The sequence below is a fragment of the Notolabrus celidotus genome, chromosome 15, assembly GCF_009762535.1.
Source record: "Notolabrus celidotus isolate fNotCel1 chromosome 15, fNotCel1.pri, whole genome shotgun sequence".
Lineage (NCBI taxonomy): Eukaryota > Metazoa > Chordata > Actinopteri > Labriformes > Labridae > Notolabrus > Notolabrus celidotus.
The window spans coordinates 14,736,241-14,760,832 of record NC_048286.1 but is presented as its reverse complement, the minus strand read 5'-3'; the positions used below and the strand labels follow the sequence as shown (position 1 = coordinate 14,760,832).

The window sequence follows — 24,592 nt, the reverse complement described above, 5'->3', positions numbered from 1 at the left end:
AGTGTTGCTTAATGGCTGGTGAATAAAAAAGGACTATGATAAACTTAAGTCAACACATAGCTAACAGTGGATATTCCTCATGCATAGCATCACAGTGATGGGCCAACACGTTACAATTTGCGCTGCTAACAACCACTATTTTTAGTCACTCACAATAGCTACATATATAAATATATACTGTACATATGTAGTCATATTTAAAACATATAAGATAAGCACATACTAATCATCTGTGCTAATAGCAAATGCCAAACCCCTGCAGTGCAGAGGTTAGCTTCTCATTGTTTCACATAATAACTCAAGTTCAATATTTATCAAATAGTGAGATACTCAAATGTAAGTAAAACTGCAAAATTTAGAATATGGACAGAAATACCAATAATTATGTTTCAGTTGTCTTTTCAGCTTAGAAAATAAAATTATAAGAAAAAAGCAGTATTCATGTGAGGGGAACAGCTAGCATGGAAGGGTAAGTGAGTCAGTGTTTGCTAACAGCTCCTTCAAAGACAAAGAAATATATTTATTTGTGGGAACTGATAAAAAGGTAAATTGCAAAACCAATACTTTGACCAGCACAGTAATAAATGTCATGTTGTTGTTGGTTTGATAGAAACTGTAAGGAAGCTAACAGTAGGATAGCTGGTTAATGTTAGTCGGCTGACGTAGCTACAAAAAGTCAGTTTTATTGTTGTAACCATATCTGCACTACCATTTCTCCCTACAATGATAATGTGCTCCAGTTTTTACTACTTGAAGATTACAGGATGCCAAAACAGTTTTTTTTCATCTAATGAGGATATAGCTAGGCAGTAATGGCAATAATAAATTATGTAGGAGAAATAGTGACAACTTCAGCCTCTTTCAGCAGGTCTGGCAGTCAAAACATCAACCATTAGTGACATCTTTAATTGTAACAACGTCTTGAATCCTCATCTAACAGTAGTCTAATATACCTTTCACACAGCAGTCATTATCACATGCTATAATAAGAAAGTACAGGTGTAATTAATAATCCTAACAATGGCTAGGTTCCATTTAGGTGAGCCAGCTCTGGAATGGCGTACTGTCGCTGTAATGAACACTTGATGGATTTGAGCCATTGTAAATGTTATTAGTCACACCTGGGTTTTTTTTTTCAACTAGTCCGCTCTGAGAAAGATCTAATAGCCATCCTGATTGAGGAAAAATCAGAGGCAAATCTGGCAAATCAAAGTCTGAGAGCAGATACTCTGCACTGATTTGATTGGCTCACTCTCCAACAGTTGGTTAGTTACAGAGAAATGTTTTATCCAAAAGCGGCAGATTTTACCACTTTGCTTGGCAATCAGTCATTTAGGAATCTGTTGACAACGTTTAAAACAAACATGGAGAAAATAACATTTCTCTCTGTTAAGGATCATGGAAACAAAGTGATGTCACTCACCCGCTGAGAACGACTATGAAGTCCATAACGTTCCAGCCGTTTCTTAGGTACGACCCTTTATGGAAAACAAAACCAAGAGCCACCAGCTTGATCCCCGCCTCAAAGCAGAAGATCCCAATGAAGTATGGCTCCGTCTTTTCCTGTAGAGATTACGTACATGAAACAGGTCAGCTGAGCACAAACTGTGTAGCCTACACCCATGAATAACATCACAACTAAAGCATGTTAGGTTTTATGCTCTTGCTTCACACATTAAATACCCATTTCAAACACAGTCTGCTTGGAAACCTTTTTACGAAGAGTACAGTGCAGGTGTTTGTGTATGTGGTGGAGGCAGCCAATGACATCTCATAGCTGGACATCTTACTATCTACTATTTACCATTAATAATCTTATATATAAAAATACAGAATAGTCGCAAAATGTAGGCGCAGCATCAAAATAAAGGTAGGGGAGGAAGATAACATAATTCCATATATTGAAATATTGTAATGTGATGTATCAGTAACGTGACCATTTCAACATGGTTTTAGTTAATCTCAATTTCAACAACTGATCAGCTCATCAGCACTCTGATAAAAGACCTGCAAAGTTGATGCTAGTTCTTCTAGCAAGGAATATTTGAGGGGATATTTCACTTGCATTGAATAGAGTGAGAGTTAATAATTGGACAGGAAATGGTGAAAGAGAGAGACATGACATGCAACAAAGTCTACTGTTTATTTTTGCTTATGTAGCATGCTCTGTAACCATTAAGCTACCTCAGAGTCATACTTAAAGGACCAGTTTGTTCTGAAGTAAGGGAGGGTGAGGACAACCAACAGGAGAAAGAAAAAAGTAAAACAAAAACACATTACAGGAAGAAGTCTCTCTCTTGGGCCAGTGTTTGTTTTGTTTTGTCTATTATGGACGATTGTAGAAACATGGTGGACTCCCTGAGGAAGATGCGGTTTCTCTGTTTACGTAATGAACTCACACTGAGGGGAACGCTGTATCTGTATGTCGTGTCCACAGGGTGATATCACTTTAACACACTATTTCCTCAGCTCCTGCTAAACATCACAATAACTTTGAACATCAATGCTTCTTTGTGTATGTCTCTACAATCAAAGACCAGTGCCTTTGTATTATCTACTACTACCTATATAAATAAAGGCCTGTTGACACCTGCTCTGACAGCATGTGTGATTGATCAGTCTGGACAAAGACTAATATCTGTAGCTTTAATTGAGAGTATGCAGCAGAGTGATACAATCATGTGGCTGTTGTACTGCAACATATATTGTAATATTACACAATAGTATAGTATATGTCCTCCTATCACACACTAGCACATTGTTCCTGTGAGTACAGCACTGGAGTCACAGTATTCCCCAACAGACTGTAATCTGTACATGGGACTTCTCTGTTGACTGACTTTCTTTTCTGTCCTCACTCACAACCCCTTGTCTGTGTGTTCAGGATGTTACAACAGATTTTGTCCTCACCAGTCTCTTTGCCATGGGGGTCTTGTCCTCTCCAGGGAGATGCTGCTCCAAGGCCAGGACGACACAGTTGGCGGTGATGGTGGCCAGGATCATGTACTCAAATGGTGTAAAGGCGGCAAAGTTAAGGAAAGGGCTTTCATCGTGATATAAGGAAAAGACAATCACACAAAACAAAGCAATGATGCTGGGTTCACATGTAGACACATTGATGAGTAAAGGATGATTGTTGCACTCACATTTTACGAAACAGACAACATTGTTACAGCATTTGAGTTATCAATAAAAACTACACATCACTGCAAAGACAGGTCCTCCTTTACCTCTACAAAAAGGTCCAAATGTATAATTCAATCTCAATATTCTGTCACCATGCATACATCACTTCTCTAATTTCCAAAAACGTTACACGAGTGCATGACACCATGAAAAGGGTAAAAAAAAAAAAACATAGATGGATGGATGATTAAATGACAGATGAATTATGGCATGGTTCATATTCTCTGGTATTGGAAGCAATTTGTTAGAGGGATTGCAGTATCCATGGCAACCTGCTTTTAAAAGTGCTTTTCATGAAGAGAAAAAGAGCAAGTCAGGGGAGAGAGAGAGTGAACGAGATAGAGAGAGTAAGAGATGGAAATAGAGAGAGACAGAAAGAAAGAATGAAAGAGAACGCTGTGAAGTCACCTTGTCTTCACTGGTTTAACCATACAAAGTACAGCTAACATTTCATTTCCTATAACTGCTGTGTAGGTCACACCGCAGAACTCTACAGCTCACCACAAAGTCACACCCTTAACGTCTTTTTGCTTCTAAGGAAAAACAGCCAAGGTTTCAACTTGAACTGTATCATCTTGAATTGATAGATTTGTTAGTAACATCTGATAAGCTCCACGATTGTGATTATTTGACAAGCCTTGAAACATTCAGCAGCAGTTCCAATTGAAAACATAGATACTAGTGGTCAACAAATATCGGTGCTGATAATTGGAGAGCAGGTTAATGGCTTTTTTTTAAATCAACAATTCAATGATAAAAATAATCCCATTATTCTATGCAAATAACAATCTAATATACATGGTTATCTTAGCCAGAGCTCAAAGCTAACTTTTTCACCACCTGCACTTTATCTTTCCCGAAGCAGAAGGACCAGGTCTAGTATCTGAAGTGTTCTGGTTTCTGTTTGTAGTGGGAGGAGCTTCACCCACTAGTGTTTTGGACGGTATTTGATATTTGCAAGAATACTGTTTTTGCGGAGAGCTAAAATGCACAATCTATTCAAAATGAAAAACAATCCATTATGATGCAACTTAGGAAACCATCTATAGTTAACTAACAACCATTTACCTTTATGAAGTCTCTATAAACAGACACCTGTGTGAAACTGCTGCCAACAGTCTGCTTTGACATTGTTTCTCAACTCCAACATTTCTGCCTCTCAAGTTTCTTGTCAGATTATAAAAGTGGCAAAGAAAGACATGACTGGAAGTCTTTAAGCACCAACTGCTAGCTACACTCAAAGCCCAGAAAAGTTTGCTGTCCCTCCCAGAGTCTATAACATTGTCAGAATATTGCCTCTCTGGTTGATAGTGATGTAAATTAGTTTGTATTATTTGGTTGGATAAAACAGACTGACAATTTAAAATGTCCATGTGGTCTCTGAGCAACTATGATGGGCACTTTGTACTGTTTTCTTACATTACTTTGACTCAGCTATTTACCAGACTAAATGAAAAAATTATCACTAGCAGGAAAAGTAAATAATAAAACATAAATCTGCTGAGAGCCAGTAAAATCTATGCAAGGGCCTGCTGAAATAAAGAAAGAATCGATAAAGCATTAGGTCTTGTATTTGAAATTTCAAAGTGAAATTAGGGATTTGCAATTATATTATAAAAAATGTTTTAATAAAGCTAAAACTTGCAATAAAATATGAAAGAGAGTAAATATTAAGTTGTTCATATTATAGAGCTCAAATTTGTAATGTGTTATCACTTGCTTTTTTCTAGAGCTTTCATTTTAGTTGTATGAAATATTTTTCTACTTTGAAAATTCAGCTGATTGATCAAGAATGCTTATAAGTGGATGCAGCCCTTTATTTTAAATCTGCCAATACAGTAAGTGAATGTTTTCTTCATGGGAAAACTAAAGCTTTAACTTTCACATCATCTCTGGAAACTCTTGCATATTTCCAATATTTTCAAACAGTTCGATCTTCTTCCTTGCAGCTAAAACACCTGTTTTCATGCATTTGTATAGTGCATGTATACTTTTGACCCAGCATGCTTTGGGTGTGCCTATATGTGCCCCAGCACTTGTATGTGCTTGTGACTTTCTGTGGTCGGAGTTCCCATGAGGCAGCTGCTTCTTGTTATTAATTTTCCTGCCTTGAGAGAAACGGGGTCACTGACTCACAGAGGAGAGCTGTGATGGGGGCCTCAGGGAGCCACACTGACTCACATTGACAAGTCCACATTGTTGCCACTGAAAGCAGTCAGAAATAGCTAAAGTGGGAAATACTTTATAAATCTCGCCCACTCTGTCACTACCTGTTACCTGTTACAATGCTAACCAGAGATTATGCATGTGTTAAACCATTTCAGACAGATCCCCTACTGTTAACCATTTTCTTTGCTTGATGCATATTTTCCATAACTTAACATATATTTCTGATCTCCCGAGAAGCCATTGAGTTTCATGTATTTTAGCACAATATGGAAATCAGTTGACTCAATGTCCCAAGGCCTAACATGGCATCTTCAAAATGTTTGTTTCGCTGACCAACAGTTCTAAACCCCGAAATTTTCTCTTCACAATCACTTCAGACAAAGAAAAACAGCAAATCACGGATTCTGAGAAGTTGTGATGAGTGAATATTTGACAAGATACAGATTCTCAAAATGACTGCTGATGAATCAGTTTCTCTTCTAATTTGATTCTATCCAAAGTAAACTGCTGCACAACAAAAAGACTTTTGGAATTTGGAATAGAAACTTACAAAGTGTGATTCCCCACAGCAAACATCTGTATTGGTTTTGTGAAATTCATATTCCTACTGTTACCCTGACAGTAATTAATGAACAGTGATGGATTATATAACTACACAAGGCTTTAGGTGCTCTTTGTGCTGCATGGAAATGAAGGGCAACCATCAGCTATCTAGAATCTAAATCTGTACAGCTTACACTCACTAGTGGTCAGCTCCTCTAAGGCTATGGTTAATTTTAAAATCCCATATTTCTCTTTCTCTATCTTTTTGGATTTGTTAATAAATTTGATCTTTAAATGTGTTAAAAACACCCACCCTTGTTTACGGATTTCACAGTTGCATCTACAAATATCTTTTTCCTGTCTCTCACTAACAGTCTTTAACAAAAAAAATGCAGCAAATCCTCATATTGGAGGAGCTGCAACCACAGAATTGGGCCTTTTTCCCTTGAACAGCTATGATCAGATGCAAATGAACTTTCTGTTGATTAAGTTAATGATTTAACAACGTATTACTTTAGCCCACAATTTGCTACCAACACTTAAATGTCTCACCATGTATTCACTTTTACTTTAAAGACTTGTAAGTCATTAACTGTACCCTGTAGTGCAGAGACTCTGGCCTACATTGGGAAATACCAGTCCCAGCAAACATGTGTCCCACAGTAACACTCCAGTGTGTCCATGCAGCAGCACACCATCAAAGAAACACCACTGCTGAGAATGCATATGTATCTGTTTTCACAAAGAACTTGGACACTATGCGCAAATATCTGGGTCTCTTCCAGTCAATACTCTGACATGTGCTGCTTTAACAGCCCACGATCCACCACAGTACTACTGGCCAGCTCTCTCCCACATACCTCTGCCTCTGTGATACCGACAGTCGCATTACTGAGCTGCCAGTGGCCAGCTAGTCTTGACCACTAGACCCACTCCCACACAGCACATAGAGCCTGTGGTTATATAACAGTGGGAGACTGGCACGCTGCATTGAAAGGGGGTGTAAGACAGGAGGAGCAGTGGGCAGATAAGGCAACTGAGTAATGTTTTTAAACTGGTTACGCTATTAAAATGACAAAATATTTACTTTTGTTTCAGGAAAATATATTCAAACATGATTAAAGAAAATAAAAACATGAAGATATAAAAAATATATAAATTGATTTTCATGTTTGGCCAGATATTGGTGAAGTGAATTAGTGAATGTTGCAGCACTGTATGTTAACATTACATGGCTGTGCTGCAGAAAAAAATACTTCCCTGCAAATTCTTCTTAAAATTGCAGAAGTTCAGTCAAAAGAAAGTGTTGGCCGATGCTGCAGCAGGAAGCAGAGAAACGCTGCCTGCTGGATTTGAACTGACACCTACTCATGGCCAGGTTCATATTCCAATGAGCACTAAGGCAAGCAAGAGATGTGCCTACATGCCTCCCCCACAGTGAGCAGAGCTGCTTCTAATGATCACCACATGCTAACTTTGTGTTTGCTGCCAGCACATGGAGCCCACAGATGAATCTAATCAGGGCAGGTTACAGTGAACAGAGTTATGAGGAGGTTTAATTCTGATGTAGGATTGAATTTAAGAGCTGGTTTACAACCTGATTTAGCTAAAAGCTGGGTTGATGGAGTTTGCTCTGCAGATAAGCAAGCCCATGACAAAGCGGAGTAAGGAAGCTCACACTAAAATCATGCAAAACACACTGACAGCATCGAGATTACATTTTAAAAACAGCACTTAGGAGTGCACTTTTAGCACTTTTCAGATATTAAGGGGTTGGGAGTTGTACTTGTATGCTGCAGCTGTTCAAATACAGACTGTAGCTCTCCATGGTGCTGAACTGACAGCAAACCACCATGTGTTTTCTATAATACAAACAGTAAAAAACAACTTTAAACCAAACTCTCGTGTTTTTTATGGAAGGATATGGCCACTCAATGATTTTTCGCGCGTATTTCCTAATGATGTTGTCCTCTGCGAATATGAAGAGCGACCTGTTGACGGTGAGGCAGTTCTGCCGGTGTGGGACGGGGTTGTACAGAGCCATGGTCCGGGCCCGCTGCGCCTTGGCTTGTTTAATAGAGGCAGTCAATGCCGCCGCCTCCGCCGGGTCCTGTGCGTCCCCGCCGCGCTCCACGTCCCCATCCCCGGAGTCCACCGTTGTGGGAGCGGCCTCGTCTCCAAAGCGAGCCATTCTACAAAGAGATGAGGACACCGCCGGCTTAGAGTGTTTCAATAAAGAAAAATTGTGAAGTAAAGTCAAACAGAGGAAAAATAGATGCACCTTTAATCCACAGACAGCGTTTCGAGCGCAAAAAAATCCCCCCAAAAGTTGCCGGTTCTTTTCACTCCATATCCAAAGGAAAAAAAGGTGATCAAATAATTTAAAGGGCTTTGATATAAGGTGAAAAATCATCCATTAACTCAACGATGACTGCAAAACCACAGCATCTCTGATGTCCCATCTGTCTAACAGCGCGTAATAATCAGCTCTGAACAACTTTTAATACGCGCGCGTCTTTAAAGTCAAGCAGCAGAGATGGAAAAAAATCCACCGAGTTTATACCTTGCAGTTTACTCAAAACATCCACATCTCGGCTTCCTCTGAAAATCACCAATTACTCTGCGCAAACTAGATGGAGAGATCCGAGATAAGTCTTGGCAAACTTTACGCATCTTCACGACCCGGTAAACTTGACGAAAAGGAAGATCTCGTGCGAAGGGAAGCCCCGATAACGCGTCTACATAAAATCTTTACAAAACTGAGACCGAAGTTTTTGTCTAAATCAGGCAAAAATGTTGCCAGAGAGCTGCTTGAATCGCCAGATCAGAGGCATCTTTCAATCTTAACACCTGCTGGAAAAATTATCACGCAGCCAGGAGCGCACGAGCCCCCTCCTCCCACAGTTACATTTCATGATGGCGATTTCAAAATCCATCTGAATGAAAGCCGGTGGAGAGGTGGTACATGTATTTTGTTACCATAGCAATTAGAGTTTGCTGAGGATGAACAAAAACATTTGCCTTACAAAAAAGGGAACCTATATGCAGCAGGATGTGTGGGTATGTGGCTCCAAAACAATTATGTAAAGATGTTAGTGGGTGCAGCAGCAAGAAAACAGGTGCGAAAAAACATTTAACACCAATTTTAAGAGGACAATGCACAGAAAAAGGCAACAAGTGGGCATGTTAAAGAGCATTCTGTATTAAATAGAGCAGGGGTTTGACTCATTTCCCCCTGTTCACCATCTGATTATCAGAGAGCATTGTCAGATTTCCATTAACAGAGACAGACTATTAAAACATTTAAAAAGTAGGCCATTGTGCTAATATTGGAGTAAAAGTGAGGAGTAAAAATAGAGCATGAAATAGATCTTAGGGCTGCTCCCTTTTTTGAGGGAGAGGAGAAGAGAAGCAGGGTCTTTTTCACACTCAGTGCCACAAGTGAGACCTCATTAGGCAACTGGGCTCTCTCGCTCCATCTGCTGCTCTGCTCTCTTCCCCACTGTTCCCTCAAGATGACCACTTCAGCCCCCACACACATCAGATTATTCAACTGGGGGCTTGTTTGATGCTGTTTGAATATAATCAATAAAAAAAATCAAACGCAACATCTTTCCAATTTAAAATCCTGACTTAAAAACATAGAAAAGCAGGTATCAAAGTATGCAGACGGGCAGGGCTCAGACAGGAGGGAGTCTGGGTAGGAGGGGTGGTGAAAGCAAGCCAAGAGGGAGTGACAAATGTATGCTTGGCAAACATTGGAGATCTGGGGGAGAAGAAGCAAAAAAAACATTGATTTAACAAGATCTATGAATAAGTCCCTAAGTGAGCTCCATCCATGACTGTGTTCCCTCCTCTTCCTCATCTGCATGAAGCAAGCAGGCGTGTCACTTCATGCAAAGCAGGTGAGCAACAAAAAGGTGACACTGACCTATCGAGTGTGAGTGTAAAAATAGCAGACTGACGATCAGCACATACAGTTTGATTGCTGTAATTGCACTACACATACATGTCTCACATTCATCTCCACTTTCACCACTTGTTACATAAGAGCTCATTAGAAACAATAAAACTTAATCTACATGTATGACGCCCAACTAACAAATATTTGTTCATCTCTGCAAACAGCAAATATCTCCCCTCTTTCTATCTCTGTCTCCAGCGCTCTCTTTGCTGTTGTTTCCATAGCGACATAGCTCTCTTGAATTTCTGCTCCGTTCTTTTCATTTCTGCCAACAAAAGCCATGTTGCACAATGGAGCAGTCTCTTCCTACAGAAACCTGTTTGTCCAAACGCACACTTAGACACACACATGCACACACACACACTTCGATCAAGGTCATTGGCCGTCTTCAGGAAGCTGACAGACTACATCACAGCGCTGTCTGTACACTGATGATCCACTGTACTGTATAGATTGACCACATGGAGTCTGCTTTTGTTCTGCTCTCCAGCACAGCCTACTCAAAGTCTGCTAAAAATAGCTGTGTAAACTGCAGAAAGCGTGTATCTATTAGATCTGGACTGATAAAACTTTGAAACATGAAGGTAAAGAAGAAACATTCATGCTTTTCAGATAAAGGCGTACAGTAGCGCTTTTTTTTACAGGGCCAAAAATGAGCATTTTCTTAGAAACAGATCTGTTTTCATGTGAAGCCCAACATAGAACACCTTAGGGAAAAACTGCATTGAGGGAAGACAGATGAAGTGCTGCTGCAGGTGACAAGCACTGAGCATTTAAACGTTAATGGACTTACTTTGTGGCAGAACTCTGAAGAGCATTTATATAATTGCAGACAGGCTTTCATCCAATGTTGACTGGAGTGGCTTTAGCATTTTATTTTCCCTCTCTGTTCCCTAGCAACAGACATCCTCTAGTACTGAGTTATGTCAGTTTAAAACCACCAATAACTGCTGCTTATAGTGTATATTGATGCAGATTGGTCTGAGTTTACCTTTAAGCATGTGTACATTGTGGTTCTGGTTTGGGAGCAGTCTTATAACCCCTCAGATGAAGACAATAAAAGCTCAAAATCCATCAGTAGAGCTCTCAAAGTTTGAGTGAAATAAGAATTTCTCACTCTGAAAAGTAATTATGTCGATATTTGATGCAACTCATTAATGTCGAACTTTCCTCAGATTAAACCCCATGATTTTAGAAAGTACTATTAATGTCTTAGCTGTGTATTCCTACTGGGATAGTCAACAATGTCCAAACTCTGCTGCTTAGCTCATATAACATCCTCTGCTGCCTCCCTGCTGCTCCTCTACTCTGATTCCCTAGCATCCCCTAATGGACAAATAACCACAATACATGTAGATAAATCAATGATCGGCTGCTGTTGGCTGCTATTTATCGGTTCATTTTTTATATCTTTATCCATTTATGTGTTGCAACTCCAGTTAACATGTCTTAATATAAGGACATTTGAAGAAACAGCCCTGTTTTGTTTGTGTGTCAGCACATGACAGAACAAGAGAGAGCTGTGATGGGGAAGGAAAGAGAATGAAAGCACACCAGTGTAAAGTGGATGTGGAGTGGGTGGTGGAGGTAAAATAAAGAGAAATCAGAGCATGGAGAAGGAGGAGGAGGGAGGAAGGGAAGAGGGAGCTTGTTCGTGGGTTGGGGTTACGCTGATGGAGTACCACTCCACGTTGGAGTGGTGGGAAGCTGATAATCAGAGCGATGTGGCTCCAGAGTTCAAAAGTTCACCAACAAGCACCCTCAGCCCCGCCATTAATAACACCACCCAGGATCTGATTACAGTAAACTGCAGGCAGAAATGTTACACATATTAAAAGAAAACACAAAAAAACATCACAACAGCTGATGGAAGCAGTGGGGACTGTTTCTGTAATTCATTGGATGAACTGTAACAGTGCTGAAAACAAAGGATTCAGCATATGTGTTTCTACTATGGAGCAAGCTTTTAGAGAAGCACTTTGCAGCCAAGCAACAACACAACAACAAGTGTTATACTTTATACAACAACTGTTAATCATTTGAGCCCTTGAACTTCAATGTTTTCAGTATTGTAGAGATTTTTTTTTACCTCTAACAACACTGTGGAACAATGTTGAACAAAGAGTGGGTTTGAGTGGGTCACATGCAAAAGGATGCACATGCACACAGTTCCACCAATATTTACACAGTGCGCTGGTAATGACAATAGATAGCAGTGTAATAATGTGAGGAATAATACTGTGATGAGTAGTAGTGTTGTTTAGAGGAAGGACATGGCACACTAGTAGCAAGAAAAGATGGATGTGAACAGCACAGGCTTCAAACTCAAAGAGAATGAAACACATTTAATAACTATTGTAGCTTTCAAGGATGTATATAAAAAAAATGTGCTTGGGCAGGATGTAAACAAAACAAATGTTTATTACTACAATGGTGACCATAAAAAAATTTTTCCAACAAGATGCTTTTTTTTACCACTAGGGGGATCAAAAACTCCAAGCTAGTGCTATTATTCAGGTGGAAGTTAGATTTTATTTGGACTTAACATAAATACAAATTGGCTCCCACCTTTGATCCCAAATGGATATAGATTTCCAGAGAAAGTATTAAACACCAGATCCAGACTCTCTGCTGCCTGAGGGCAAGTACGCCCAAGACAGGACAACATTGTATGTTGCAACCATGCTGTTGCCCTATTACCTGTTGCAAAGACTTTGGAAAAGGAGAGTGGTTATTATTGGGCAGCTAATATGCAGAATTTTTTGTTTTGGATGCATGAAGATAAAGAACCCTTGCCTGTGTGGGTACGTTTGGAAAATCAAGCCTTTCCATTCTCATTACGCTCAGTTTTATGTGCACAACTTCCTTTGTCAGTGTCGGGTGAGGGCAACTGTCCTATTGTGGCTGTCTCCTTGAAGATCTGGAGTCACTTTAGAAACGTTTTGGGCTTACCAGGTCCATCTGCTTTGACCTCTGTTTACAGAAATTGTGCCTCTGAGCCATCTAAAACCGACTCAGCATTTCGGGTTTGGCACAGCAATGGTATTAGGTCAGTCAACGATCTTTATACGAATAATACCTTTTCTTCTTTTACACAGCTTCTAACAGAGTATAGCCTCCCAAGCCATCATCTTTTTCGCTTTGTCCAGGTCCGTGACTATGTCGAAAAACCTTTTCCCCACTTTCCAAATCGCCCTCCGGAAACCCTGGTTGATACTCTTTTGAACACAGATCCGACTGCTAAGGGATGCATTTCCTTTTTATATAGATCTATTTTTTCAGCCTCTTCATCGTCCCTTATTGCTGTACAGACCGTAAGGGAAGAGAGTCTCAATATTAAATTAACTGATAAGCAGTGGGAATCCGCACTTTCTCTTGTCCACTTGTCATCAATCTGTGCTCGACACAGGTTGATTCAGTGTAAGGTTTTGTTTAGAACTCACTACACAAACGCAAGACTTGCAAAAATATACCCTACTGTTAGCGATTCCTGTGGCAGATGTAAGTCATCTCCTGCGAATCATGTACACGTTTTGGTCTTGTGCTAAACTGGGAACTTTTTTGGTCGTATATTTTTGATACGCTAACTAAGGCATACGGTTACGCTTTTATTCCGAATAGTCTGTCTGCGATTTTTGGCATCGTCCCTTCAACAGGTGCTCCTAAAAATTCGAAGCAGGCCTTGGCATTCACCACCCTGCTGGCCCGTTGGTTGATTCCCCTCAGTTGGAGGCTCCCCCGTCCCCCATACATTGGATCCGCGAGGTGCTGTATAATTTGAAGCTTGAAAAGCTTAGGTTTACACTAAGAGGTTCAGTGAAATTATTTCATGTTACTTGGGAACCCTTCTTGAACTATATACATTCTCTAGATTTCTCCTCAGAGTTGGAGGACTGATGTGTTAGTTTATTTATGACCATTATTATTTTATTTTGCTATTTGTCTATGTGTGTTTGTATTATATATATATATAGTTTGTTTTGTTTGTTTATTTGTCTTGTTTTTGTTTTGTTTTGTTTGTTGTCGAATGGCCTTGTAATGGGTGGCGGGTGGGGAAGGGTGTTGACATATAGATGTGCCAACTGATGTCTATTCTACTTTTTTTATACCTTATGTTGTATGTCACACTGTCTATCTAAAATGTTGAAAATTTTCTATAAATAAAGTTGGTAAAAAGAAAAAGAAAAAGGAGAGTGGTACGGTTCACAAACACTTCCTGTTGCTGATGGTAAATAGCTTTGTATACAATGCTTTTCTAGTCTTTCTGACCACTCAAGGTCACTCATCACATTCACCCATTCACACACTAATGGCAGAGGCTGCTATAGTAAGGGACCATCGGTAATAGCCAATGCCATTCATGCAGATTCACACACCGCTGATCAACAGAAGGAGCAATTTGGGGTTCAGTGTCTTGCCCAAGGACGCTTCGACGTGACTGCAGGAGCTGGGATCGCACAGCCAACCTTCCAATTGAGAGACAACCAACTCTACCCACTGAGCCACAACCACCCTTTCTGACCTGTTGGGTTAGTTATGGGTGGTTCATTTACTTTTTTTTAACTTGACATGGCAGACATGGCACTCTTTTCATATTACCTTGGAGTTATTTTTGTGCTAAAAGTATACAAATCCAATATTTACTTATTCTTGAGCTCTGTTTTGGTCACCACCATCTCTTGAAGGACATATTTGAAACTTTGGCAAATAAACACTCAGTTTTGTGACTGAGCTAGTTACTTGTTTTGTCTGCCTGTTGTTTTAAGGTTATATTTCTGGGTGTTTTTGCCTTCATATGATAGGACAGCTGAAAAGAGACAAGACACTTTGGGAGCACAGAGTGGGGGAACACATGCAGCTAATGGTTGAGGTCAGGAGTCGAAATAGCAACTGGTGCAATGAGGACCATAGCCTTTGTATTTGGGGCATGCATTTAAACTGCTAGGCCAATGGCACCCTGAGTTTGTCTGTATCTTACTGCTAAAAAAGATTCCCAATAGCTAAGGGGAGCTGCAGAGTCAGGTGCCAACTGTCTTTAGGATCAGAGCTTAAAGCACCTTTTATTGAACACAGACAGCAATCATTTAAATTACTGTATATTTTAAAAATGCATTGATAAGTGCAGCTTTAAGTTAAGAAGTTTTATAATTTTTTTGTAAATCTGCTAGTTTGAAACACCATATCAGGAAAATAACAGGTGTCATTAGAAATATTGACCAAGGCCAGAACCACTGTTAATGCTGTCATTTACACCTGACAAAACCAAGTATCTAGTAGTAGTTTTTTTTTTTGTCAAATTCAAACTTTTCTTTTCATATTTTACTTTAACTTCTGTTAAAGTTGGCCTTTATACATCTTCCATAAACCTTGAGCCATATTTACATTTAAATAAAGTTTAATGGCTTTACAGTGTGCTTATGCAATGACGACCCACCAAAGAGGTTCAACAGGTTGAGAAGTTACACTGCATAAAAAGAGTGTGTGTTCTTTTACAGTGACACTTTTATCCACCTCCATACAGATTTATCATCTTTACACATATAATTAAAGAGGACTCCTTTGCCTCTGAAGCTCTTTTATACTTACTCCCACTCCTTTCTGCGGGCCTGTGGTGTGCTCTGGATTTTGTGAGCCTGGTGAGCCATGATGATGTCCTTCTGCTCTACCAGTCCCCCTCTTCTCCGCAGCGCGCCGTGCGGGCTCAGAGACCCTGAACCATGATCTGAAGAAGCCTCATCCTCACAACAGGGCACGTCAAAGCTGGCAGCTCGAGGGGGCAGTCCTAAATATTCTGGTGCTGCATGCGGGACCTGCAGGGAGCAGGAGCGGGCCCCCTGTGCTAGGCCATGACGTGATGCAGGGCTGGGTTTCCTCCAGGCCTCAGGCTCAGGGAGGGACAGGGAGGAGTGGACATGCATTTGTCCTCCTGGACCACAGCTGGATGGGGGGTAGAGGTTTGGTGTAAGGGAGCGGGTGAGGGACTGGTCTGAACTGGTATGCATCTCTACAGAGAACAGTTGGAGGTTTCACCATAATGCTAAAAAAAAGAAAAGCAGAGGAGGGTTAAAAGAAATTATGACAGATGTTACACATAATCATGAAAAACTGCTTGGAGAAATTGCACATCTTTCACATCTTGCCTGTCGCTGTGTTTGTCTATTTTTAGCAACAAAAGCAGCATGGCTCTGGGGAGCACAATGTTGGTAAGTCTATCACTTTGATCCAGACTGAAAACTGCATCTAAACAAATATCTTATAAGTTTGTCAAGATGATTTGTGATGTTCATGATCCCCAGAGGTTGAACCATTCATCAAGAATATCACACTGTTATGAAATATCTTAACATCTTTTCTTCAGTAATCACAGGACCATTCCTTTTTAGCCGCCAGGCAGTTTAACAGCTTTGATTTTGAGTGAGATTTCTCAGCATCCATTTGACAAGCTAATTATAATTGGTTCAGAAATTCATCCCTCCCTCACATGAAGTGTAATAACGTCAGTGATCCACTTGCTTTTTATCAAGATCCATTGTCTCATAAAAAGAACATTCTAATTGTCCAATTCTTTGGCTGGTGCGAATTAAATTCCTTAAGCGGGTACTTTGTCACAGACCAAAGCTGTAATTTGTATTTAGAGTTAATTGACAAACATCTGCATGCCAATGAGCTTGACAAAGATGTAACAGAACACCTGCTAAATATTATCATGTCATTGTAAACTTGTCAGCACTATAGCAGTATTATTTAGTTCAACCTGCTCCAAAGCTGTGCCTCGATACAGCTTCATAGATATGCCAGGATTAATGTAGACTTTGTTGTTGTTTCTCTATAGAGCAAACTGCCATTATTTGTTAATGGGTGGCTTTGACATATAAATTAGAGACATTTAGATTAACTGGAATACACACTGCATTGTCCTTTGTAAACAGTACCAGTTAAATCTAGAAAGAAGGGCGCCATTACACTGTACTTTGACTAAATGATCACCCCATCTTTGTTGTAGCATATTCTCGAACAAAATGTCTGGTCTAATGGTCTGAGGTTCGTTTAATGATGGCTCACACTCAGCTTTTATACACTTCATAATGGTGTCACACATTCTAGGCTACATGATGGTCTCCATGAACACCAGGTCAATATTTGGCACCACCCTGGTCCATTTCAGGCAATGTTCTGGTCCATTGACAACACTGATTAATATTCCTCAAGAGCATCCTGTGGCTCCCTTCTAAGTTACACACACACACACACACACACACACACACACACACACACACACACACACACACACACTCAAGTTTCCCGTAAGTTGTTGTTGCTTGCCAAAAAAGATGTTTACATCTCTAACTCTCATAACCTCATGCAGTTACACGATGGTAACAGCTGCACAATGCCTGTCCCAGCGTATGGCCTTATACAGATCTGATCCCAACAATATTGAATCTACCAATATCTTCAGTATGATCTTAATGCTGGCAGTGCATCCGACAGCATGAACAAAAGCATCAAACCAACAGACATTTAAAAATAGAAATTGTAATTGTACTGGTGAGCAGAATAAGCCTGCAGAGAAAGAGGGTCTGGTAAAAGCAGTGATGACACATTCAGAGAGGTGAGATTTTTCAGATTCTAAAAAGCACTGACCACAGCCTGGACTTTCTTGCTTTTGTCTTGTCTCATTTTTCATTTTCCAGGATGCTGAACAAGGACATGTTAAATCCTTATCTAGTTGCTGTTGCTCCCTCCGTCCAGCTAAGTGTGTATGTGTGTATGCTGACACAGAGAAATTTGTGATGAGATGAGGTGTCAAGGCTGAAAAACAGCAAGTTTGAGGTGAGCCAGTCAGAGGCAGACGAAACAAGGCTGTTTCCACTGAGCTGGAGCTAAAAGGAAGATGACTGAGTGTGGGAGAGCTGAAGCACAAGGAACAGTGACTCACTCATCAGCAGCAGGGCTCCTCAGACATGAACTGGACACGCTTTGAGTTGAGCTCTGGCCTCAACCCCAGCACAGCGCTCGTCTGAAAGCCTGGAGAGGCTACAAGGTCAGCGCACACATTTATACAGGCAGCGTGATCGCAGCTTTGTGCTGCTGATAGCTGGGATGCCTTTGATTTTTCCACATACATTCAAGTTCAAAAAGATGTGATATCTTGTGTTATATGGCAGTTTCTCCCCTTGGGATGTGGGAGAATTAAATGTCAAGGTACCTGTATCGAGGAGCTGCAATGACAAGAATCCAAGATGATATGCCAGATGGATGCATGACAAATGGGTCTACATGTAAATCATAAATGGCAGTGATAATTGGGTTCCTTTATAGAAAAGACAATATAGACAATAATTACCACCAAAAAGATGTCCACTTTATCTTTCATTAAAGTTAAAACACTTGTGTGGAGATGCTCTTCCAATTTAAATTCAAATCAACTCCTGGCTTTAATTAGTGCTACATTGTAAAGCCTACGGGAACAACAAGCATCAGCTGCAGGTCTGCCATCGTTCAAGAAATACATTAACTAGCCTTTTAGCAGGTAATGCTAATTAGACTGCTCTTTCATCTCGTGTATGAAAGTGTTTGACGCGCAAACAGGTAAGAAAAGAAAAAAAGACACAAGGAGCACGAGCCATAACAACTACAAATACATGAATAAGATGCTTTAAATGTTGAATGGAGAAAGGGGATTAACGCAGCGCGCGCCTCAGGAAACAGAAGAAAAAAAACCTCAATTAACTGATGAAATGATTAATGAATTTGACAGCTTTACCTTGAGGTGCCGCGCGCTCCTTCATCGTCAGAGAGCCTCGTTCAGGTGTGGATCCTTAAACCAGCCCCTTTCTACCTCTCACTCAGTCCAAGTTTGGAGGTTTGAAGAGGATTTCGCGAGGATTCCTTGAGCTCTGATTGCCGCTGTTTGACTATAAATACCGCGGGGTGGCTGGCAGCCAGGGGAGTGTGGCTCACATGAACGTAAACAGGCATGGGGACAGGAGCGAGCAGGCATGGAAATAATCCCAATCATATTCCATGGCAGGCTGCAGTGATATGAGTCACTTTAAGTAGGTCAACATGAATGGCTGTTGTCTTTCAAACTTCCTCTAAAGAATTAATTAAATCCCCACCGGCTGCAAGTGATGCACCTGAGCAGATATCAGATAGCAGTGCAACAGGTCTGTGCGTTTCAAACGGTGGTCTGGAAAAAATAATGGAATCCAGTGCATTTACCACTAGATGGTGGACTACTGCCACAAAGCTGGCGCTAAGTATGTTAAGATGATCATTACATCACACTTACTCCTGTTATTACTCTTTCTTAAAGGGTTCTTTGGCATTTAAAAGTTATGGAAGTCCATTTCCGCCAGTTAAAGGTGAAAACTTAGCCATGATCTTAAAATTATCGTCATAATTATGAATGAAATATCAAAATTTTAAGGTAGAAAAGTCAAAATTATGAAATTGAAGGATAAAAAGATTATGGGTTTAAAAAACTAACGAATAAAAGACAGAAATTAAGCATGTAAGGTAAAAAAGATAATAATAACCACATCTAGTTTATGTAATCATTTTGACTTTTTCTCACAATCAGACTGTACAACTCATCCCTCTGATGGCTGAACTATATTCTGTGCTTTGTGCAATAATGTGAAATACACAGTGCAATACACTGTGCAATACACTGTGCAAAATCCCTGCCACTTCAACATCCTGTATATAATACCTTCATTCCCAGTGCTTTTGTACATAGAGAACTGTAACTATACTGCGTTTCTGTATATACTTATTATTAATCCAAATTAAATTATTTCATTCGTATTTATATCTTAATTTATTCCTTCTCTCTATTAATATTTTGACTTTTTCATACTGTGATAAAGAACATTCTGTAACAACTGAATTTCCCCCAGGGATAAATGAAGTATTTCTGATTTCTGATTTCTGATTCTGATGACGGTAATCTCACAATGGGGATTATTCATCATGAAGGCTTTTTCTTCTACTGGCAGGAAACAGCTTCCATAACAGAGTGCACATGTCGGCAAATCTTAAACATGCAAGGCTACTCTGATTGTTGCGTTAATACAAAGGAGTAATACCACAGGGTTAACTATACGATTAAACTTGCATTACTTCAGAAATAATGGGCCTTTTCAGTAAAACAGTAGTGTTTTAGTAAAACAATACTTTAATAGGCTATAGTTTGGTTATTAGGCTCTATGAATAATGAATTAGCTGTATATGTTGTTGGTTGATATAATAATTTAAATATGGATGAAATACATTTTATCTTTTAAATCTGCTGATTTAAACTGGAGTACAATGATAAAGTAACATGAAAGTCAGAATAACCAAGTACAAGTATCCTAAAATGATACTGAAGTACTAAAAAAAAATCAATGTGAAAGGATAATCTATTTGAATGCTTTTTTGAATGAACAAAGATGTCATATTTTGTTAAGAGTTTTCGGGGGTACACCAAAAAAGAAATACAGGAAATATACCATAAGAGGGATGGGATTAGAGGAAGGAGGGAGGAAGGATGGTGTGATGACAGCTGCTCGAATGGCAGGAGGATGGGCAAAAGAATGAGCAGGTAAGAGGTAGAGAAATACACAAGTTGCAGAGAAAAGTGGCCTGGTAGCTGAAGCAGAAAGGGCTGAACAGGATACATCAAGTGGACTGCCTTGGACAGTGCACCTACAACAGAGAAGATGCTGGAAGTCAACCTGGAGGCAGGCGATTTAAGTGTTGGTCAGCGACTCTAGGGGTGTGTTACATGGGCAGGGCTGAGCTGGGATTCGCAGGGCAGGCTGTAGCACTCTGGGGGCTGGTGTTGCTACTGATGAGCCATTTAGCCACAGGTCAAAAGGGAACAGGACACTAATCAGCTTCTCAGGACTGGATTGTTGGTGGGGATGGCTGATAATGCATGGCTGACAGTAGGCAAGAGATGGTGGAAGGATGGTACAAGGGTGAGCATGCAGGTGGGTTTGCAGTCAGATGACAGGGTGGAAGGTAGATGAGTTGCGCACCTGCTCATCGACTGCTGTGTTGATGAGTAGTTGTACAGCAGGGGAGCAGGTTCAGCAGGTGTGCATGATTAGCATGAGGGCAGGAGCCATGGCGTGTTAGGATGGGATTCCCATGCCCACATTCACGGACACAGCTGGGTAGGGGGTCCTACATATATGAAAGAACAAACATGAAAATTAATGCCATAAATAGGATGCTGGAGCAGGTAAAGAGTAGAACCATGAAAGGATGTTGTTTTGCTATGTGTGCTTTAGAAGTTTACAATTAGCTCGATCACTTTTGAAACTTACTATTACAGGCAAGATTCTGGTAAATAAAAACAGTAAAAATAGATTTAAAAATAGAGGCACCAAATGTATGTTTATTTAATCCCCTTAGCAGCATTAGAACCAACATAATGGTGTTAGGATAATCCTGGATTTAATGATCTTTTCATAATATTGACTGCATTATGCACAGTAGAGATTAACCAATGAATGAATGACAGATCAGAATCACATATATATATATATATATATATATATATATAACTTAACTATTACTGCAACACTGAATGGACAGGAGAGTTAGTGGCACTTTTAATTTGTTAGCTGGATATATAACAGTACTATAAATAGCATAAGAAAGGACAGGGTTTTCTTTCAAAATCCTAACTTCATGCAATGAATGCACATTACATCCTCGTTCTATTAAATCATATCCTTCATAATGAGATTACAATTTCTACACACTTTCCCATCCAAAACAACACATCCTGTGTCTGTATTTTTTTTGTGTATAAAACTAGACTGTAGACTGACTTAATACAATTTCAACCATTAATAGCTTGGGTACAGTGTGAAGAAACATGGTCCTCCAGGACTATGGCTCTACATAGAATAACACAGATCAAACTAACACTACACAGACTTCACGAGAGTACGCATGGGCATTGGAGCATATAAAACTACAAGGATTTTGGAAAATAAGGCCACCAGTCGTGCCAAAATATGGATTAATTTAATAGTTTAAAACTGCTGTGAATACAGTATTTACATAGGTTACTGTATAAAGAGCCAAGGACAGAGAACAGTCTTCTCTGTGATTAATACAGAGCCACCATGGTCCACCTACTTAATTAAAAGGCCAGTCGTGTTCTTTTTAAGCAATCCTGTTATTCCCTCAGCTGAGGACGAGGTGTAAGCAGTGGGACTGAGCACAGTGAAGAAACCATCTGCCAACACCTACACTGAAGAGTAAATGAAGACTTCAAGTCCACATACGCGACATGATTACTATTTCTCTCCAAACCTCTTTTGTCTAGGGGAAGAATTTAAAATCTTGGTCTCATCTAGATAATGCCATCAAACAAAGTCCCCAAAAGTGTTGTTGTATAGAGAGTAAGTATAGAGTAAATCTAGCAACAGATGACCACAGTAAGCATTCAGAAATCTCTGCAGTGTCTCAGCTTCTTTTATTGGATCCATCTCTGAGCATTCTGTAACAAGAAGAACACAGAGTATTTTCTAATGCCCTGATCCCATATTGTTTGAATTAGATATGGATTTATGTAATCTAGCAGAATCATCTCTGTGCAGAAATAATTGCCATCTTATCCTCTAAGGCACACGGCCAAGTGGATGCATGAAGTGGAGACACAGAGCAGAGAAACTGCTGCCATGGAAAGAAAATAAAAAAAACAACAAAAAGACATTAAACCATCAGGTGTGTGTGTAAGTGTGTGTGTGTGTGTGTGCGTGGGGGGGCAGCATGCTGTTTGGTGCATGAGACAGTTGGTAGTAAATGGTTGGAAAATCAAATGTGGTCTGGCATGAGAGGCTGCCCTGAGGGTAAACATCAGGCCTGCTTTGTATGCTTGCTGGTTCACATTTTACAGACTCCTGCTTGGTGTAATGCTGTGGTTTCTATTTCAATCTAAAGGTGTTCCAAGGTCAGATTTATTAATAATCTGCAGACTCGAGAGTACCCGAGACAAGTCTTTATCCATCTAGGAGAGGTATTAACGGCTGCAGAGGTGAAGTGCAAGTTAAATTAATCTCTCTTTAACTCTTATTGACGTTAATTATTCTGCAGACCAGCCAAGGTAAGTACAGTGAAGTCCTCAGACAAGTATTGAAAGCTAGCTTTACCTTGACACAAGACTACAGGATGAGTACTGTACTCACAGAAATAAAAATTGAGAATATTCTAGATGTATTTATGAGTGGCAAACATTTGGCATTTGTGGTGTGTCTGAGCTTCTCTCTGTCAAAGAGATATCATTTTGCCTTTGTGTTTTTTGTTTTGTATGTTAATTTCAACAAAAAGTTATGTATATTATCAGAATCAAAGTAGTAGACACACAGCTTGTTTTCCTACGACACGGGCCACTATCAGACACAGTTTCAGAAAAACATATAAGCTAAATTTTCATGCTTGTTTTGCCTGGAACATCAAAAATCTGCAAAGAATTTTAATCATCAAGAGTCATTTTATTTTCATTTTCTAAAATGCAAAGGACATAACAGGATTTGAGAATAAATCCAAAATTGAGTGCACAAAAATGTTTCACTGCAAGCGACTATGTACAAGAATGAAATCAACAAATCTTTACAGAATTCAACAGGTACTGCATCGATATTTAGAGTCAACTCCTTGGACCTAATAATGTAGACTAGACTGAACTTAGATTCTTTTGTACTGTAGATCTTTTTTTTTTTAACACAGCACAAGGATTACTTTACATTTTAGTGACTTGAAAGTGCTGAATTAAAAGTTCACTATTAGTGCATAAAGGACCACTGTATGCCTGTTTGGGTTTCATACGATTATGATTAAAATCCCATCAAGGAAATGCTATGTGACCTCAAGAACAGGTCTCTTAGCATTATCTGTTTTTCTAAAGAAGCTAACCACAAGTACATTGGCTAGCAGTTACAACTTGATTGTACCTTTATTGTTCAATTAATGTGAACATCAGTGCTTCTATGAACATCAGAAACTAATGATCAGTCTCACAATTTATTTCTTGGAGCAGAAAGAGTAGTGGCCACAAACATTTGGTGCAATTTTTTGTTAAACTGGTTACCTGTAAGGAACTCTCCGTTCAACAAGTTTATACAGAAACGCCACTTCAGTCTGGCTGTAAATGTTGAAATTGTAAATAAGGGCTGAATGTAATGGACAAATCCTTATGGAGATCACTCAGATACTTAGTATTATTTTACAGCCCTGGGCTCAGGCATACCTGCTCACAGGTCAAGTTATTATTACAGTGTGCTTTTGTTAATACTGTATCAGTTGAATAACGACAACTGTGCTAAGGAAAATCTGCATTCTTGAATGTGTAAATATGTTTAAGAAACAAGTTGCATAATGATCTGGTTGAGTGAAGCAACAGGATAAAGAGAAACATGAGTGATGTAGAATATTTATACACCTTGATCATCACTGTTAATGTTACTCACCCAGCTCTAGTTTAACTCCATGAAGATTTGTGACTGATCCGCTCTCCTCCCAGCATCAGTCCATGAAACAACACAGCATTTGCTGGAATTATGCCTCTACTGAATACAAGATACAATGGAATTGAAAGCTATAATTCAGTCCAACACTATGCGTGCTATAGAAGAGAAGCCAAAAACACTTACTATCAGGTTAAATGAAATCAAGTATGAAACTGACCTTTTCTCAGAACACAGATGAGTTTAAATACATGAC

General features: G+C 39.6%; 1 protein-coding gene across 1 annotated transcript in view; it reads right to left on the bottom strand.

Annotated features, from left to right (window-relative positions):
• The window catches only part of cacna1eb (calcium channel, voltage-dependent, R type, alpha 1E subunit b), a 68,903-nt gene extending 44,459 nt beyond the window's left edge, over positions 1-24,444 (bottom strand). Inside the window, exons 1-7 of the mRNA XM_034702370.1 lie at positions 24,340-24,444; positions 20,562-21,040; positions 18,630-19,002; positions 15,449-15,899; positions 7,824-8,090; positions 2,911-3,016; positions 1,424-1,563 (exon numbers count right to left, since the gene is read on the bottom strand). Of these exons, the coding sequence (XP_034558261.1) occupies positions 1,424-1,563; positions 2,911-3,016; positions 7,824-8,090; positions 15,449-15,864 (929 nt within the window). The 5' untranslated portion in view covers positions 15,865-15,899; positions 18,630-19,002; positions 20,562-21,040; positions 24,340-24,444. The remainder of the gene's footprint in view (positions 1-1,423; positions 1,564-2,910; positions 3,017-7,823; positions 8,091-15,448; positions 15,900-18,629; positions 19,003-20,561; positions 21,041-24,339) is intronic.
• Between the last annotated feature and the right edge of the window lie 148 nt (positions 24,445-24,592).